Raw genomic sequence first — 17,504 nt, forward strand, 5'->3', positions numbered from 1 at the left:
GTGGGGCTTGGCGAGGGGGCGAGACCAGGGGTCGCGTGGGAGGGTCCCAGCGAGGAGGGAGGGTCCCAGCGAGGGAGCAGGGCCAGGTTCACCTAAGGTCTCCCTCAGGTGTGGGTGGGGGCGGGGGCGGGTCGCGGGGCCTGCTGGCCCTGGGTTTCCTGCACCCAGGACGGGCTCCCACAGTCTCTAGGGGTCGGCATTGGTGGGAGGTGAGGCGCGTCCGGTCGTGGCGGACCCACCGTGCTTTCCTTCAAGGCCACTTGTCCCACAGGACTGGCCGAAGCACTGGAAGGCCAAGCTCAAGAGGAGCCCGGGGGACCTGTCACTCGTGACCAGCCTGGTCTCACACCTGCTCAGGTAGCTGGGCCTTCAGGCCCCACAGAGCCCCTGCGCACCGGCCTGGGGCGCCTCTCCCTGGTGCCAGGTGCCGGAGAGGGGCTGGACTGACACAGGGACCCTGTGCCCCGCCACGTGGACACCGCAGCTCCCTTTGCGGAGGGCGTTTCCTCGGCTTCTCTAACCTCCCCAGCGAGGGCGGGGGGCAGACTTCCCAACATTCACTGTCAGGAGGTAACGCTGGTCACGTCTCTGAAACCGGGCGTAGCGCAGCACCTGTGGATGCCACGGGGAGGCCGGGGCTGGCCGCGTTCTCACGCCCTCCTCTCCCGCAGCCTCCCGGACCACCCGATCGCGCAGCTCCTGCGGCGGCTGCAGTGCGCCGTGTACAGCGCCCTGTACCCCGCCGTGAGCAGAGCAGCCGCGCCAGCCCCGGGCTGCTGCCTCCCGACCCCCAACCCCGGAAGCCGACGGCTGCGGCCCTCGCAGAGCCTCCATTGCATGCTGTCCCCGCCCGAGCCCAGCGCAGCCCCGCGGCCCCAGGATTGCCCCCCGACGCCCCCACTCCAGCCCGGCCCCGCGGGGCCTCCCTCGCCCCTGGGGGACACCGCGTCCGGATTGCCGGACAAGGACAGCTCATTCGAGGACCTGGAGCAGTTCCTGGGGACGTCTGAGCGGCAGGGCCAGGGCCATGGGGTGCAGCCGGAGCCCCAGCTGCAGCAGCTGAAGAGCGCGGTGGAGGAGATCCATAGCGCCATCGGTGAGGCCAGGCCCTCACTGGGAGAGCGGCCGCAGTTCTTCACCCTGGTTGCTGGTCCATTTCAAGCTTCTGTTTGGGGAAGGGTCTGTCGATCAGAGCCTCTGATCAGACTCATGTCCACCCAGCCTGCCTCAGCCCTTCTCATTTTGGAAATAGACTGGTAGAGACGGGGTTTCACCAAGTTGGTCAAGCTGTTCTCAAAGTCCTGACCTCAGGTGATCTGCCCACCTCCGCCTCCCAAAGTGCTGGGATTACAGGTGTGAGCCACTGTGCCCGGCCTAGAGTTTTCTAAGAACCAGTGAGGGCGGCCCAACAGCCCCCGCGGCCGCGGCGTTCTCGTTCTGCTGCCCACACACTGAGGAACTTGGCCAGGGTCCCCACACACAGGGGTTGATTCTAAAGTCTCCCCTGGTTCCTGTGGTTTTGGGTAAAGGCCCTTTTGAGAAAGGGATCATTCTCCGGTGTTTTCTCAGGCTGCTGGCCCAACAGGGCAGCAGCTGTAGGTGACAGTTACCGGTCCCAGACTCCCTGCCCTGGGCCCAGGAGGGTCAGGGGTGGGTGCAGGAGGCTTGAAGGCGGTGGAAAGAGGACCAGACAGAGCCCTCTCCCCGCTGCTCCTGGACACTGCCAGTTGGTCTGCCTCTCAGAGAGCGTGCTTGGGTGGAAGAAGGCCCCAAGGCTTAGAGCCACTTGACCCGGCAGGGGAGGAACCTATGTGGACGTCCCCGGCTCTGTTCCCAGCAGACAGGCTGCTCTCGCTGACCCTTCTGGCCTTTGAAGGCCTAAACACAGCTGCCTCCAAGGACCGCTGCCTGGCGTGCATTGAGGAGCCCTTTTTCTCCCCGCTGTGGCCTCTGCTGCTGGCCCTATACAGGTATGGATCCAGCCGTACAACCACTCGTGTGGCCTGCTGTCTCCTAGGAGGCCTGCCCTGCTCCCTGGCACTGTCTGCTCCCCGCAATCTCCCCTAGCCTGTGGTTTTCCCTGAGGCCATCCTCAGGGTCTTCCAGTTTGCAGGTAGGACTGTGGGCACCCTCCCGTGCCTGGAGTCTTGCCAACCCTGGGGCTTTTTGCTTGGGATACATAGCCAGTTTTCTCCAGGACTGAGCTCCAGCCACAGCCCTGCTTCTGTCCCCGGGGCAAGGTCCCTGGGGCAGCTTAGCCTGGTCTCTCTCTGCCCCAGGAGTGTGCACCGAACCCGGGAGGCTGCCCTGAGCAGGAGCATGGAGCTCTACAGGAATGCACCCCCCACCGCCATTGGCATCCCCACCAAGCTCCTCCCCCAGAACCCTGAGGCCAAGGGGGCCACTGGCTACCCCTACTGTGCTGCGGCCCAGGAGCTTGGACTGCTGGTCCTGGAGAGCTGCCCCCAGAAGAAGCTGGAGTGCATAGGTCAGCAGGGGGAGGGGCAGGCTCCCATCCCAGTAGGTGACCTGGAGCCTGTGTCTTCACCACTGAGCTTCTCTTGTCACGTGCCGGTGGGGAGGGAGGAGACCAGAACAAAAGTGGAGTCTGAGCAGTGTCCCCAGGGTCACCACAGCTCTTCCCAGCCCTGCACACCAGGAGGTGGGCGGGTGGGTGGGCGGGGTATAAGGGGTGGCTTAGGCTGCCCCTGAAACCCTGTCTGTGGCGCAGTGCGGACCCTGCGGGTCATCTGTGTCTGTGCGGAAGACTACTGCCCCACACCGGAGGCCACACCCCAGGCCGGGCCCCAGCCCATCGCTGCAGCTGCCATGTGAGTCCCAGGAGAGTGAGGTGTGGCCAGGGAGGAGGGGCCATAGAAAGGCAACAGTCACGGGAGGGACTGTCTTCCTGCCCCTTAGCCTCGTGCCAGCCAGCTGCACTGTAGAAGCAGGAGGGGCCGTGTGGGCCTAGCCCTGGCTCCGCAGTGCAGTTTAGGGACAGCCTCACCACACCCAGGTGGCTTCCTGTGCCTCAGGACAGGAGGGCACAGAGATTGCGGGCAGCATGGCCAGGATGGCTCCACAGCTGCTGGGTTTGTGGAGTGAGAGGCCCCTGGCCCCATCCCACGGCCGCTGTGCCCTCCCCACAGTGGTGCCGACGACCTGCTGCCCATCCTGTCCTTCGTGGTGCTAAGGAGCGGCCTCCCTCAGCTGGTGTCGGAGTGTGCGGCCCTGGAGGAGTTCATCCACGAGGGGTAGAGCCCGGCGGGGACAGGGCGGGGGTCTCTGTAGGAAGAGCAGGGACCTCGTCCCTCAACCTCAACAGTGGTTGTCAGTGGCATCTGGGGAGGGCAGCATGTGGCTCCGTCACAGCCATGCCTTTGGACAGCCCGTGTGGGCCTACCTGTGCAGAGTGCCTGCTGCTGCATGTCCCGTGGCCCTTCGCTTAGCTCAGCCTCTCCCCAACAGCAGGAGCTGGGGGCTGCCCCGAGCAACATCTGCCTGGGGAGGGGACAGTCAGGGGATCGAGGGGCATCCCTGGCTCTGCCATCCAAGGACAAGCACAGGGTGGGTGGGAAAGGCCACCTCTAACCCAGCCGCCCTGACAGCCCCACCTGCGCACCCTCAGCACCCAGGTCCTGAACCGGGAGGGCAGACACTGCCTTCTGGAGGGCCGGGGGTGTCCTTCTCTTCTTCCAGATGACACCGGCTGCCCCTGTCATCCGTGCAGGTACCTAATCGGAGAGGAGGGCTATTGCCTGACATCACTGCAGAGTGCCCTGAGCTACGTGGAGCTGCTGCCCCAGGGAGGCCTGGCCAAGTAGTAGAGCCAGATCCCAGGGCCCCTGCAGGGCCCGGCCTCGCCTCCCAGGGCCATCTCTCCTGCACCTGGAGCCACGGGATCCACTGAGGACCATCCTGGAGCCTCACGCTGCTCTGCACACAGCGGGGGCTTGTCCACTGTGGTGTGCTCTCCAGCTCTTGCCCCTTCCCCACCTCACATCTCACCCTGGAGCTTGGGGTTGGCACCTCTGCCCCAACAGAAAGGGGCTGAATCAGCTCCAGGAGGAACCAGGCCCTGCTCACCTGTGCAGGCCTCAGAGAGGCCCTGAGAAGCGAAGCTGCGGGCTCCGGTGGGTGCGGGCTCAGCGATGAGCATCTGGCTGGGTCCTGCCTAGCGCCTCACTGGGGCAGCTCTTGGGGAGCGTCAGGGAAGAGGGGTCTCTGAGCCAGCCAGCGGTGGAGACGGCAGTCCAGTTTCTGTCCCCTCTGACCCCTAGAAGGGGAGTTGTAGCCCCATGAACTAGTTTCTTGTCTGGATCAGGAACAAGGGCCAGCTGGGGCCTGGGGTGCAGCTGGTGGGAGGCTGTGCTGATTGCTGATGGGCAGGGACATCCCTGCGGGGTCCAGGGCTCTGAGCCCAGGACATTCCCTGCCCTTGCTCATCTTGGCTGTGGGCCATGAACATTCCGGGACCCTGGGCATCTTCTCCAGGTCCGTGCAGCCCAAGGGTCACCCTCTTAACTGTCACATGCTGCCCCCACCCAGCCTAAAATAAAGAGGTCACTGCTGTGCTTTGCCGTGTGGCTCCCTGAATCCCACCCCACTGGCCAGGCAGCACAACCACCCCTGCTGCCCACGGCAGAGGCCGCTGAGGATGTGGGGGAAGGAGCCACAGCCCAGCCCCAAACCAAGCCTGGCCCCACCTCTTGAGCATCTGCCAGCCTCCAAGACACTGCATAGAAGCAGAGTCCTCTTGGGGCTGTTCCTGGCCAGGCAGGTGTGGGCTTCACCCTCTTGGACAGGAAAGCTCTGCAGGGCATCAGTGAGTGGGAAGGAGGGGGTGAGGCTGGGGTCCTAGGTCATCACTGGGGACCTGAGCCCAGAGCAGTCACCCGAGGGTCTTGGGAATCATCACCGTTCTGTGCATGGGGACACAAATGCTCTGAGGTGCACAGAAGGCTGCTGGGCGTGGACAGCATCTGCCAGGGGGGTGTAGGCAGATCAGGATGTAGTGTTCAAGAAAGGCACCGCCAGCAGCTTGAGATGACATGAGGAGGCAGGTGGCAGGGCTGGTGGGGTGGAGGTCCCAGCCCTAGATGCTACCAGGAGCTGGCTGTGGGGCAGTGTCGCTGTCCTCGGAAACAGTCTTAAAACCAGTAGCTGTGGACGTCGGTGAGATGCTCTGTGCTTGCACCCTCAGCAGTGGCTGGTTTACCCCCAAGGACCCCGTGCGGAGACAGAAGAAGTGTCTCTGGGTGGGGGCAGAGCTGGAGCATCTGCCCCAGCCCTCGCTGTGAACCCCAGCTGGCCATGGTACCTTGGAGCTTGGGTAGGGTCCCTGCTCCGGCTTCAGTGTTGGGTGTCTAGAAGATGGGATTTAAAAGCCTGCTTCATGGAATGGTGGAGATGAGCTGTGTCTTGAACAAATCTTGGCATGGGAGCACCTGCTGGCTTGGCATCAGGCCACACCTGCAGCCTGAGCACTTCGGGGGCCGGGAACGTCCTGGCTCGGCTGTCTGCCTGGCACTGAGAGCCGCCAGACGTGTTCAGGTGCTGCTGCTTGCCGTGCAACTTTGCCCTCTCTGAGCTTGCGGCTCCCCCATAAGACAGGAATGAATAATAGGATTCCTTTTAGAAATCCTACAAATAAAGAAAAAACTAAGAGCCCCAATTAGAAAAACAGCAGAAGCTGGCCAGGCACTGTAGCTCACACCTGTAATACCAGCACTTTGGGAGGCCAAGGTGGGCGGATCACGAGGTCAGGAGATCGAGACCATCCTGGTTAACATGGTGAAACCATGTCTCTACTAAAAATAAAAAATTAGCGGGGCATGGTGGCGGGCACCTGTAGTCCCAGCTACAGCTACTCGGGAGGCTGAGGCAGGAGAATGGTGTGAACCCGGGAGGCGGAGCTTGCAGTGAGCCAAGATCGCGCCTGCACTCCAGCCTGGGCGACAGAATCGTGTCTCCCTAAATTCCAGTGTTGAGATCTGAAGCCCCAGCACCTCAATGGGACTGTGTTTGGAGACAGGCTCTCTACAGAGGTGATGATGTTAAAGTAGTTCACCAGGGTATCTGCTGTCTATAGTTGGTGCCAACTGTTGGCTGGGACCTCAGGGCTGTCCGAACGACGACGTGAGGACTGGATGGGTCTCCTGGGGCTGCCGAAACGACCACAAAATGGGTGCCTTACAATAGCAGAAATGTTCTCTCTCACCATTTTGCAGGCCTGAAGTCAAAATCAAGCTGTCAGCAGGGCTGACTCCCTCTGGAGGCTTTAGGGAAGAATTCCTTTTGCCTCCAGCTTCTGGTGGCTCTAACACAGCTTGTGTTACCTTAGCTCATGCTCCCTCATCCCTCTCTGCCTCTGTCTTTAGGCGGTCTCCTCTCCTGTGCATTCATATCTAAGTTTCCCTCTTCTCATAAGGACACCAGTCATATTGGATTTAGAGGCCATGCCAACCCAGAACAACCTCATCTTATCTTGATTCTGTCTGGAAAAACTATTCCAAAAAAGTCCCAAGAATAGGCTCCAGGTGAATGTGAATTTGCAGGTGGAAGTTTGCAGCCCAAAACCTCCACACACGGCTGTGGCCTTCTCACACTAGTGGCTGGGTTCTGAGGGTATGTGTTAGTCTGTCCTCATGCTGCTGTAAACAGCTGCCTGAGGCTGGGTAATTTATAAAGAAAAGAGGTGTGATTGACTCACAGTTCCGCATGGCTGGGGAGGCCTCAGGAAACTTACAATCATGGCAGAAGGCATCTCCTCACAGAGCGACAGGAGAGACAGTGACTGCCAAGCAAAGGGGAAAACCCCTCATAAAACCATCAGATCTCGTTCCTTTCACTATCATGAGAACAGCATGAAGCTGCCCCCATGATTTAATTATCTCCACCTGGTGCTGCCCATGACTTGTGGGATTACAATTCAAGATGAGATTTTGGGTGTGGACACAGCCAAACCATATCAGAGGCTACATATCTCAACACAAGGCTGGGGTGTGACATGTTTATGATCTAGCCTCAGAATTCACTCCATGGGTTAAGGCAGGCGCAAAAGTCACCCCAGGCCCACGGGAGGAGATCTAGGCCCACTGCTGATGGATGGGCTGGTGCCACCAAATTCAGGGAGGACGAAGGCAGAGCAGTTACCTCTACCCTCCTCCGCATCAGAAGAAGAATAAAATAAAAGAGTTGAGGCTTACGAAGTTAGCTGCCCCGAGAACTGGTGTGGACTCATGGTGGCACTGGACACCAAGGCTGAGTTCAGTAAACTGTAAGTAAAAGAGCTTCGTGTCCAGAGGTGGCCACCTAGATAGGGAGATCCACCGACTCCATTACAATTTTTTTTTTTTTTTTTTTTTTTTTTCAGACAGAGTCTCCCTCTGTTGCCCAGGCTGGAGTGTAGTGGCGTGATCTTGGCTCGCTGCAACCCCAACCTCCGCCTCCCAGGTTCAAGTAATTCTCCTGCCTCAGCCTCCCGAGTAGCTGGGATAACAGACATGAGCCACGACGCCCGGCTAATTTTTGTGTTTTTAATAGAGACGGGGTTTCACCATGTTGGCCAGGCTGGTCTCGAACTCCCGACCTCAGGTGATCTGCCTGCCTTGGCCTCTCAAAGTGCTAGGATTACAGGCATGAGCCACCGCGCCACGATCACAATATTTCTAAGATGCCAGCAGGGAACTACCAAGTAAAATTTACAAGAAAAAGCGGGGACCTCGCCGCCCAGGCCCAGAGAAAGTTTCAACAAACTTGGGCCTTGGTTTTGGTGGCCTGGAGAGGTGAGGGACACAGACGTGAAGGAGCAGAGCCTGTCCAAAGCGAGGGTGTGGGGTGGGGGGGTCGCGACTGGGACCTTCAAGGGTCTCCCTCATTCTCCTCTACTTCTGGGCAATGCGAGAAAGTGCCTTTAGCACAGAACAGAGGAACCCGAACGAAGAAAACGTTCCCGGGAAGTCGTGGCCCAGATTTAGCCTGGATGGATCTGGGGCCCAGGTCAGCTTTTAGCTTAGAGAGGGGGCGGCTTCGCCCTGCCTCAGAGACCCGCCCAGACGATGCTCTCAAGGGCGACAATGGCAAGTGCAGGAGGAGGCCGGGAAGCGGAGCCAGCAGAAATAGAATCTGAGGTCCCTGCACCCACCTGAGGCTGCTGTTTCAGACGAGGCTGAAAGACTTGTCCTTCCGCCCACCTCCCGCAAGGGGATGGCCCCGCCCAACAGGGGGAGGCCCGCCCCCGGGTCCGGCCAATCCCTGCCAGGTAGTGTAGGTGGCCCCGCCCCGCAGGAACGGCTCTTCCCAGGATCCAGCCAATCCCCGTCAGGTAATGCCGGCGGCCCCGCCCCACAGGGGACGAGCCCGTGCACCTGCTTCCTCGCGGCCGAGGCGCCTGGGGCTGGATCCCTGTCTCTTGGAGAGGAGCGGCCCAGGCACAACGTTCACTGAGTGCCTGCCATGAGCCCGCAGCCCTCGGCCCAGGGGCGTCGTGAACGATACCGGTCCCGTGAGGAGACGGGCGACGCGGTGACAGGAGGCTCTCCGGGTGCCTCGCGCAGGTGCTCGGCCGGGCGGGACGCCTCCTCTTCCCTTGCTTCCACCAGGCCCCGCCCAGGCGCAGAGGCCCCGCCCCTCCTAAATTAGCCAGAGGCGGGGCCTGTGCCAAGCCCCGCCCCTAGCGTCACGGCCGCGGACCCCGGGCGGAGCCGGCTCCCGGCGGAAGCGCGCGGCGCGCGGGGAGGCCCGAACTGAACGGCGGCGGCTGGAGACCGTTGGGGACAGACAGGTAGCGCCGTCACCCGCGGGGTCCGCAGCTCTGTCTGCCGGGCGAAGGGGCTCTGGTCGGGAGAGGGCTCAACGGGCGGAAGCGCGTGTCTAGAGAAGGGTGCGGTCGATAACCAGGGGTGCCCCTGGAAGGCCGAGGTACCCAGGCTGGAGGGAGGGGCTGGAGGTGCGGGGGCGCCCAGCTGGAGGGACCTGGATCGTTGGGTGGGCGGACAGCTGATGGGGCCTAGGTCTCCAGGGTAGGGGGTGCCGAAGGTACCAGAGGCGCCCAGCCGGTGGGGGCGGGGTCTCCAGGCTCGAGGGGTGCTGGGGACGCTGGGTGGGGGCTCGGGGAGAGGGAGGCTGGCGGGACGCGGCCGCAGGTCCCTGACCCCCGCCCCCCGCAGGATGGGCAGCAGCTCGCTGTCCGAGGACTACCGCCTGTGCCTGGAGCGCGAGCTGCGACAGGGCCGCGCGGGCGTGTGCGGGGACCCCTCGCTGCGCGCGGTGCTCTGGCAGATCCTGGTGGAGGACTTCGACCTGCACGGGGCGCTGCAGGACGACGCGCTGGCGCTGTTCACCGACGGGCTGTGGGGCCGCGCCGACCTGGCGCCCGCGCTACGCGGCCTGGCCCGCGCCTTCGAGCTGCTGGAACTCGCCGCGGTGCACCTGTACCTGCTGCCCTGGAGGAAGGAGTTCACCACCATCAAGGTAGGCGCCAGGTCAGGAGGAGCGCGCCCCTCGTCCTGGCCTGCGGGTCGCGGGGCCGTCGACCATGGGGGACCACGCCTTTCGAGGGAGAGGTATCCTCAGTGCCCGGTGGGCTTCTCAAGGCTCCGAGCGCTGAGAGGTCGTGGGCGTGTGGGGGCACCCACTTCTAGGGCTGAGATCATGGGGTGGGCGAAGGCAGGCTGGGTGCTGCTGCCTACGGGGTCCTGCCCTGAGAGCTTGCGTCAGTGTCTTCCCTAAGAGGCCTCGCGGCCCCAGTTGCCATGGAAATATGAGGACGGGGTTACAGAAGGGACTTGAGGTCCCGTGGTCATCCTAGTTCCTCTAGGATATGGGCCAATCCCATTTGCAGAGGAGGGCAGCAGATGGGTGCATCCCTGTGAAGTCTCAGGGCTGGCACAGACCTAGTGAACTCCTCCGCCTGGGGCCGGAGGCTGTGCCCAGGGCTGGAGGCTGTGCCCTAGGGCTGGCCTGGCCCCTCTAGGTGAGCTCCTGGCGGCAGGAGGGGCCAGGGCCGCCGGGAGCTCTGAGCTAATTCGGAAGAGTAGGAAGCCGATGACGTTACTGCGCACGTGGGCGAGCTACGCCTCCGCCGGTTGCCATGGCAGCGGCCGTCTCTCCGCGGCTCCCCAGGGACACCTGCTGGTCGGAGGGGCCAGGACTCTCATTCATGCGAGAGACGGACAGGCCCGCCCTTGAGGCCTCCCAGCGGGGCAGGGCAGGGGAATAACCGGCTTCAGTGCTGGGCAGCCCTGGTTTGGACCTAGTCCTGCTGCCTCCTGGCGGGGAGGCCTTGGCCAAGTTAGCTAATCTCGGCCCCTTTCCTCCCCTGAGACAGGGACACAAGAACAGTCCAGTTCATGGGGCCAGAGGAATGAATCGAAGCCCCGAGCTGAGTGCTGCAGGCCCTGGGTGCTCCACATGTGGGCCGTGTCATGCCATTAGATGCTGGGAGTGCCTGAGTTAGGGAATTTTAGAGTCAGGAGACGCTCGCAGTGATTGTCCTGAGGTTCCTTTAGTTCTTCACTTAACTGTAGGCTAGAAAGCACTCACCCTTGGCTGGGCGCGGTGGCTCACGCCTGTAATCCCAGCACTTTGGGAGGCTGAGGTGGGCGGATCACGAGGTCAGGGGTTCGAGACCAGCCTAACCAATATGGTGAAACCTCATCTCTTTAAAAAATACAAAAATTAGCCAGGCGCGGTGGCTCACGCCTGTAATCCCAGCACTTTGGGAGGCCAAGACAGGTGGATCACGAGGTCAGGAGATTGAGACCATCCTGCCCAACACGGTGAAACCCCATCTCTACTAAAAATACAAAAAGAAATTAGCCAGGCGTGGTGGCGGGCACCTGTAGTCCCAGCTACACGGGAGGCTGAGGCAGGAGAATGGCGTGAACCCCGGAGCCAGAGCTTGCACTGAGCGGAGATCGTGCCACTGCACTCCAGCCTGGGCGACAGAGCGAGACTCCATCTCAAAAAAAAAAAAAAAAATTAGCTGGGTGCGGTGGTACACGCCTGTAACTCCAGCTACTCAGGAGGCTGAGGCAGGAGAATCACTTGAACCTGGGAGGTGGAGGCTGCAGTTAGCCAAGATTGTGCCATTGCACTCCAGCCTGGTGACGGAGCGAGACTCTGTCTCAAAGAAGAAAAAAAAGCACTCACCCTTCTGCTATCCCATGGCTGTCAGCCCAGTGCACGGACAGCCTCTGTAGAGCTCTGGAAACAGATGTTGCACCCCCGTGGTGGAATACCACACAGCAGGGGGAATGAATGCTAGAGCTTCCGTCCTGATCTTCTAGAATGGAAAAGAACAAAGTTCAGAACAACACGTTTAAGAGGCTACCTGTCTAGCTTTGGTTAGAAACCTTACAAAGAAAAGAGGTGGAAAAAAAAGGGGGTGGGCTACCTCATAAGAGGGCAAACAAAATCTGTATGGGCAAATACATTCAAAACTAGATTAGGCCATCTCCAGGGGTGAAGGGAGTGGTGGGAACCCAGAACAGTGGAATTTCTCAGTAAGCTCTTTATTTTGTTCTGATTCGTGAGCCAGGTTAATGTATTAGTTGTTTTTTCCATTAAATTTTAAGAAATTCGGCCGGGCATGGTGGCTCACACCTGTAATTCCAGCACTTGGGAGGCCAAGGCGGGGGGATCATGAGGTTAAGAGATTAAGACCTTCCTGGTCAACATGGTGAAACCCCATCTCTACTAAATACACAAAACTTAGCAGGGCATGGTGGCGTGCACCTGTAATCCCAGCTACTCGGGAGGCTGAGGCAGGAGGATTGCTTGAACCTGGGAGGCAGAGGTTGTAGTGAGCCGAGATTGCACCACTGCACTCCAGACAGTACAGCAGTGGTCTGCACTTTTGAGACTGTCTTGAAAAAAAAAAAAAAGAAATTCTCATGTTTGGGCCTGGCCCAGACTGGCTAAGCCTAGTCTCTGGGGTTGGGCCTGAGCATCAAAAGCTGCCAAGGCCTGAGCCGACAGATCCCGGACCCACTGTATCCTAGGGTCCGGCCTATGGGAGGGTGGGCAGCACTGACCGGGCCACTCCCTTGCAGACATTCTCCGGGGGCTACGTGCATGTGCTGAAGGGTGTGCTCTCAGACGACCTCCTCCTGAAGAGCTTCCAGAAGATGGGCTACGTGCGCAGGGACAGCCACCGGCTCATGGTGACCGCCCTGCCCCCTGCCTGCCAGCTGGTGCAGGTGGCCCTGGGCTGCTTCGCTCTCCGGCTGGAGTGTGAAATCCTGGGCGAGGTGCTGGCCCAGCTGGGCACCAGTGTACTACCAGCTGAGGAGCTGCTGCAGGCACGGCGTGCCAGCGGGGACGTGGCCTCCTGTGTGGCCTGGCTGCAGCAGCGGCTGGCCCAGGACGAGGAGCCTCCACCCCTGCCCCCCCGAGGCTCCCCTGCTGCTTACAGGGCCCCACTGGACTTGTATCAGGACCTGCAGGAGGACGAGGGGTCGGAGGACGCCAGCCTGTATGGGGAGCCGTCACCAGGCCCTGACTCACCCTCGGCGGAGGTGGCCTACAGGCCACCACTGTGGGAGCAGAGTGCCCAACTATGGGGCACTGGGGGCCGGGCCTGGGAGCCCCCAGCTGAGGAGCTGCCGCAGGCCGGCAGCCCACCCTATGGGGCCTTGGAGGAGGGGCTAGAACCAGAACCCTCCGCCTTCTCCTTCCTCTCTCTGCGCCGTGAGCTGAGTAGGCCTGGGGACCTGGCCACCCCCGAAAGCTCTGCAGGGGCCAGCCCGAGGCGTATTCGGGCAGAGGGGGTACCAGCCTCAGCCTATAGGTCTGTCTCTGAGCCCCCAGGCTACCAGGCACACAGCTGCCTGTCCCCTGGCGCCCTGCCCACCCTCTGCTGTGACACCTGTCGCCAGCTGCATGCTGCCCACTGTGCAGCCCTGCCCGCCTGCCGCCCGGGCCACTCGCTGCGTGTGCTGCTTGGTGACGCCCAGCGGCGCTTGTGGCTGCAGCGTGCACAGATGGACACTCTGCTCTACAGCAGTCCTGGAGCCCGGCCCTAGGCCAGCGGCCCCAGGTCAAGGGCTCTTGGGAGACAGCTCCCGTGGTGCTTTTCTCTTTGCTGGCAAGGGGACTGGGCCTCTGGTTGCCTTGTCCCTGGGGGAGCTCTGGGCACAGCAGGGGGTTGGAGTCCAGGCCAACCCCTGCTGGAGGTGGGACTCTGTACATGGAAAGCTCCGAGGGCAGCAGGTCTAAGCTGGCCAGCAGGAGCCTTTTCACATTTCCCCGCCCTCGGAACCCAGACGCATGCCCACATGTGCTGGGTAGAGGGGTCCAGCCTGTTCCAGCCAGTGCCTGAACCTGTCTCTGAGGAGGACACTGTGCCCCAAGGCCTGCGGCTCCAGGCCCACTCCCTGTAGGATAGGGCTCAGGACTTGGTCCTCCACATGTCCCAGGGATTCTCCACACGGGTGTCCTCAAGGGCCTCTTGGTGACACCAAGGTCCCCCCGCCAAGCTCTGCTGGGGCCGATCTGCGGGGCTCTGCTGGGTGCATGGCTTACCTGGCTTCGGGGATCCCAGCCCTTCCCTTGGGTGGCTCAGCAGCTGGGGCCACAGAAAGGAAAGGACCTAACCTCAAACCAGATATGGAGGTGCCTGAGAGCCGCAGGAACGGGCAGCAGACAGCTGGGAAGGCCTGAGCGTCCCTGCTGCTGGGCAGAGGGGCTGTAGGCAGGACACCCAGGCGGCTGGGTCTTGGTCAGTCCAGTGGTAACGATGCCCCTCCCCTCCCCTTGGGTGCAGCCCACAGGCTGGAGAGGAGATGGCTCTGCCCTAACCTCGGGTCTGGTGAGGGAGGGGGCAGGGTGCATCCACTGAAGCTGAGCCTGCTCTCCCTACCCTCCTCCCCACCCTTTCCTCCCCAGCACACTCAGAGGGATGGTCAGCATCAGAGCACATTAAACGCTGGTAAAACCATGTCTGTTAAGAAAGCTTTTATCCAACAAGAGCCTAGTTTTGCTCTGCATCTGAGCCATCAGCCCCCGTTGGGGCCTCCGTGGGGAGCGGGGATATAGCTCAGCCCCCAGCCCAGGGCTCTTGGTGGTCTTGGGGCATCCTCAATTGTGGCTCCCACCCCACACCTTGTCCCTCTTGTCCTCATCTGGAGTCCTGCCAGGCCCACCTGGGGTCACCACAGCCAACCCATGCACGGGGCAGCCCCAGGCCCGAGGGGGGATACGAAGGTCTTCTGGGCCCGCTGATCCCAGGCCAGCATCCACCACAACTCGACGACAGCGGGGGTACTGCAGCCGCCACTCCTCCCAAGAAGCAGTGGTCCCATGCTTCCAGTACAGCGAGGGGAAGAACCGCAGGAGACCCCTCAGTGGTCCCATGTTTCCAACACAGCAGGACCCCTGCGGCCACAGATGGGGCCACCAGACCCACCCTTCCAGGGTGCACGGGCTGGAAGCCCCCTCCCGCGTCGCCCTGCATTCATGCCCTGCCTGTTTTTGGGGGCAGTAGTGGGTTCAGGGCAGACAGTGGGAGGAAGTCAGTGGAGGAAGTCAGTCAAGGGGATGAGCTGGGTCCCAGGCACCTCGTCAGCTCCTACTAGCACCCTTCACGGACACCGCTGCCCGGAAGACATGGTGTGGGAATACAGGCGTATGCCAGGCCCACCGTCAGGGTTTACAGCGCTTGCTCTGGCCTTCAGAGGTGGCCGGGGCGGCCCGCTTGTTGCGGTGATGGGGAAAGGTGGGCATGAGCTCCGGCTCACAGGCTGCAGGGAGAAGGGTGGCTCAGTGCTGGGCGGGGCAGGGACCCAGATAGGGGAAGCAGGCCCAGGTCTGAGTCCAGCTCTGCCTCTGGACCTGGCCCTCGGCTGTCTGCGCCTCCACATGCCCCTGTCCTCTTACCCTAGAAAGGGGGTGCCATCAGTGAGGGCACCAGGCCAATTCACCACCACCCACTCCCGGCAAAATAGGCTCCCAGCCGTTTTTGCTCCCTGCAGAGCGAGTCTGAGGAACCCTGGACACTCACGTAGGGGCTTCTCCTTGAAGTAGGAGCTCTCCAGGCAGTCCCCGGCCGTCGCCCTGGAGGAGGCAGCCTGCATTAGTGCGACTTGTGAGTCCGGCTTTCTCATCTCCCACCCAGCTGAGCAGCTGTGATTCAAGTTCTTAAAGGAAGCCTGGGGGCCAGAAACCGCTCTGAGCGGCTGTGCCTGGGGAGGGGCCTCTCCGCCGCAGTGAGGCTGGGCTCTGGGAAACGGTCTCAACAGTGTGGGTGATGGGGGCCCCTGCCCCCCATGCAGAGACAGCACCTTTTCTTAGGGTCGTACATGAACAGGAAGTGCAGCAGACGCAGACCGGCCTCCGACAGCCACGGGAACTTGTGCTTCAGGTTGTTGTAGGGCTGCTTGCGGAGGCTGTACTGGCCGACCAGCGGCAGCTTGGAAAAGCCCTATGGGAGGCAGGAGCTGAGGCACAGAGGGCGTGGGCACGGGCAGGGGGCTGCGGGTCTGCCCAGGACACCCACCGGCCAGATGTTCTCACTGGGTGTCCCCAGCAGCTGCACGATCAAGTCAATCTGGTGGATCTCGGAAGTGCCAGGGAGAAGGGGCTTGTGGGCCAGCAGCTCCGCCAGGATGCAGCCTACGGCCCTGCAGAGAACAGTGGACCTCACTGCGGCCAGACCTCTGCTGACCCCGCCAGCGCGAGGCACGCTGGATCAGGGACACTGTGAAGGATAAAGGATAGGCAGGGACCACTGGCTCCCCTCCCGGGCCCTGCAGGCCTCCGGGTGACAAGGGCAGGGGCAGGTGTGCCTCCTGCAGACCTCTGTGCTCCACAGCAAGCTAAGTTCTCACACCTCCTCTTGCGTTCCCAGGCTCAGGCCCACCTCCCTGGGAGCGGGAGGCTGGCAAAGACCCCACTGCCGTCCTGCCCCTCCCGAGGCTGAGCTCAGGAACCAGGTGCCCCAGCTCCCATCCCAGCCCTTCCGGAGGCCCCGGGAGCAGTAACCACTCCTCACCACATGTCAATGCTGGTGGTCTGCGTGGTGGTTCCCAACAGCAGTTCGGGGGCTCGGTACCTGCACAAAGCAGCACCCACCTCAGTACAGCCGGCTCCTCTCCCCCAGCCCAAGCCTCCACAGGGCACAGCCTTCCTGAGAGCCTGTGGTGACCTGGAAACCTGTCCCAACTGGGAGTACCCTCTGCCCCAAGCCCTGCAGATCTAGGTAGCGCGCACAGCAACGGCTGCCAGTGGCAACACGTGCAGCGGCGTCCTGCGAGTCGCAGGGACCACAGACCCTCAGCACACAGTCACACCAACCACCACCAACCTGTTCTCAGATGGGGACTACACGACATGTGGTGTCCTGACCTGTGTCTGACCAACTCTGATGTTCAGCCCTTGCTAAGCACGACCCTGTTTGGCTGAAAGTATCCGAGAGGAAGCAGCAGGGAAAGCATGCAAGCTGCCCATCCTTCAGTCTGTGAAGCAGCCTTCCCTCCAGAGATGCTTTCCCGGCCACAGTGTGTTTCTGGCTCTCAGGGCGAGGTGTGTCTCAGCTAGGCAGGTCCCTTGACGCCACTGAGCCCGGCTCTCACCATTTTGTGGGACAGCCCTGCTATGTCCTGGAGGCTGTCCTAGACCCAGCGTTTATGAGTTTGCACAAACCCTACAGCTTAACATTCCCAAGGTCATTTGCAGCTTCAGCCTGACATCGCAAGGAGCCCTCCACCAGGCAGGCCTGGTCCCCAGGGGCCACCACGCTTCAGAAGGACTCACCAGAGAGTGACCACCTTGGGGGTCATTGGCTTTACTGGGACACCGTAGGCCCGGGCCAAGCCGAAATCCGCTGCAGCAGAAAGGGGAGTGTGTGTCACCAAGTGAGGGCTCACAATCTAGGGACAGGGCCTGGCACAAGTTGCACCCACCTGTCTTCACACAGCCCTTGTCAGTCATGAGCAAGTTGGAAACCTTCAAGTCCCTGTGATAGAAAGATAGTGACAGGTGGTTCCCAGAGGGTGAGGGCCACTGGGGGGATGAGACCTCCCCCACGGCACTGATGCCCACACCAGAGGGTGAGGGCCACCAGGGGATAAGACCTCTCCCACAGCACTGATGTCCATAGACTTCCTGCACGTTTCCTCATGTTTGGGCTTTTTAGTATCTTTTTTTTTGAGACAGAGTCTCGTACTGTTGCCCAAGCTGGAGTGCAATGGCGCGATCTCGGCTCACTGCAAGCTCCACCTCCCGGGTTCATGCCATTCTCCTGCCTCAGCCTCCTGAGCGGCTGGGACTATAGGCGCCCACCACCAAGCCCGGCTTTTTTTTTTTTTTTTTAGTAGAGATGGGGTTTCACCATGTTAGCCAGGATGGTCTCAATCTCCTGATCTCGTGATCCGCCCACCTCGGCCTCCCAAAGTGCTGGGATTACAGGCTTGAGCCACCGCGTCTGGCCTAGTATCTTTATTATTTTTTCATGAACCCATACATGCTCTTAATGTTTGAGCCTTTTAAAAATGGGAGTGCGG

General features: G+C 61.3%; 3 protein-coding genes and 1 long non-coding RNA gene across 9 annotated transcripts in view; 2 read left to right on the plus strand and 2 right to left on the minus strand.

Moving 5' to 3' along the window:
* The window catches only part of VPS9D1 (VPS9 domain containing 1), a 14,754-nt gene extending 10,179 nt beyond the window's left edge, over positions 1–4,575 (plus strand). Inside the window, 7 exon segments of the mRNA XM_017871230.1 lie at positions 272–357; positions 672–1,096; positions 1,841–1,970; positions 2,280–2,488; positions 2,732–2,831; positions 3,150–3,254; positions 3,731–4,575. Of these exon segments, the coding sequence (XP_017726719.1) occupies positions 272–357; positions 672–1,096; positions 1,841–1,970; positions 2,280–2,488; positions 2,732–2,831; positions 3,150–3,254; positions 3,731–3,824 (1,149 nt within the window). The 3' untranslated portion in view covers positions 3,825–4,575.
* A 3,020-nt stretch (positions 4,576–7,595) lies between these two features.
* SPATA2L (spermatogenesis associated 2 like) lies at positions 7,596–13,942 on the plus strand. Of its 2 annotated transcripts, none has more exons than XM_017871245.1 (3): positions 7,596–8,922; positions 9,171–9,474; positions 12,057–13,942. In XM_017871245.1, exons 2-3 carry the CDS (start codon positions 9,172–9,174, stop codon positions 13,026–13,028), a joined length of 1,275 nt encoding a protein of 424 aa, XP_017726734.1. In that variant the 5' UTR covers positions 7,596–8,922; position 9,171; the 3' UTR covers positions 13,029–13,942. The 2 variants fall into 2 exon arrangements, with proteins under 2 accessions (XP_017726734.1, XP_017726727.1); XM_017871238.1 differs by having other exon boundaries at positions 7,598–8,785.
* LOC108529194 (uncharacterized) lies at positions 9,356–12,050 on the minus strand. The gene is made up of 3 exons (XR_001885430.1): positions 11,740–12,050; positions 11,155–11,287; positions 9,356–9,446 (listed from the first exon to the last, which is right to left on the minus strand). It is a non-coding gene; the product is annotated as an uncharacterized LOC108529194 (long non-coding RNA).
* CDK10 (cyclin dependent kinase 10) overlaps positions 13,943–17,504 on the minus strand; it is a 10,687-nt gene continuing 7,125 nt past the window's right edge. For 3 of the 5 annotated variants that reach the window (XM_017871274.1, XM_017871259.1, XM_017871290.1), the window contains 7 exons: positions 16,905–16,957; positions 16,756–16,825; positions 15,995–16,054; positions 15,500–15,623; positions 15,285–15,424; positions 15,005–15,057; positions 13,943–14,744 (listed from right to left, as the gene is read on the minus strand). In XM_017871274.1, coding sequence (XP_017726763.1) covers positions 14,647–14,744; positions 15,005–15,057; positions 15,285–15,424; positions 15,500–15,623; positions 15,995–16,054; positions 16,756–16,825; positions 16,905–16,957 — 598 coding nt within the window. In that variant the 3' untranslated portion in view covers positions 13,943–14,646. Of the gene's footprint in view, positions 14,745–14,793; positions 14,882–15,004; positions 15,058–15,284; positions 15,425–15,499; positions 15,624–15,994; positions 16,055–16,755; positions 16,826–16,904; positions 16,958–17,504 lie in introns of those variants that run through there. The other 2 variants (XM_017871268.1, XM_017871282.1) reach the window with 2 other exon arrangements.

This window comes from Rhinopithecus bieti, unplaced genomic scaffold (assembly GCF_001698545.2).
Source record: "Rhinopithecus bieti isolate Rb0 unplaced genomic scaffold, ASM169854v2 scaffold_1037, whole genome shotgun sequence".
Classification (NCBI taxonomy): Eukaryota; Metazoa; Chordata; class Mammalia; order Primates; family Cercopithecidae; genus Rhinopithecus; species Rhinopithecus bieti.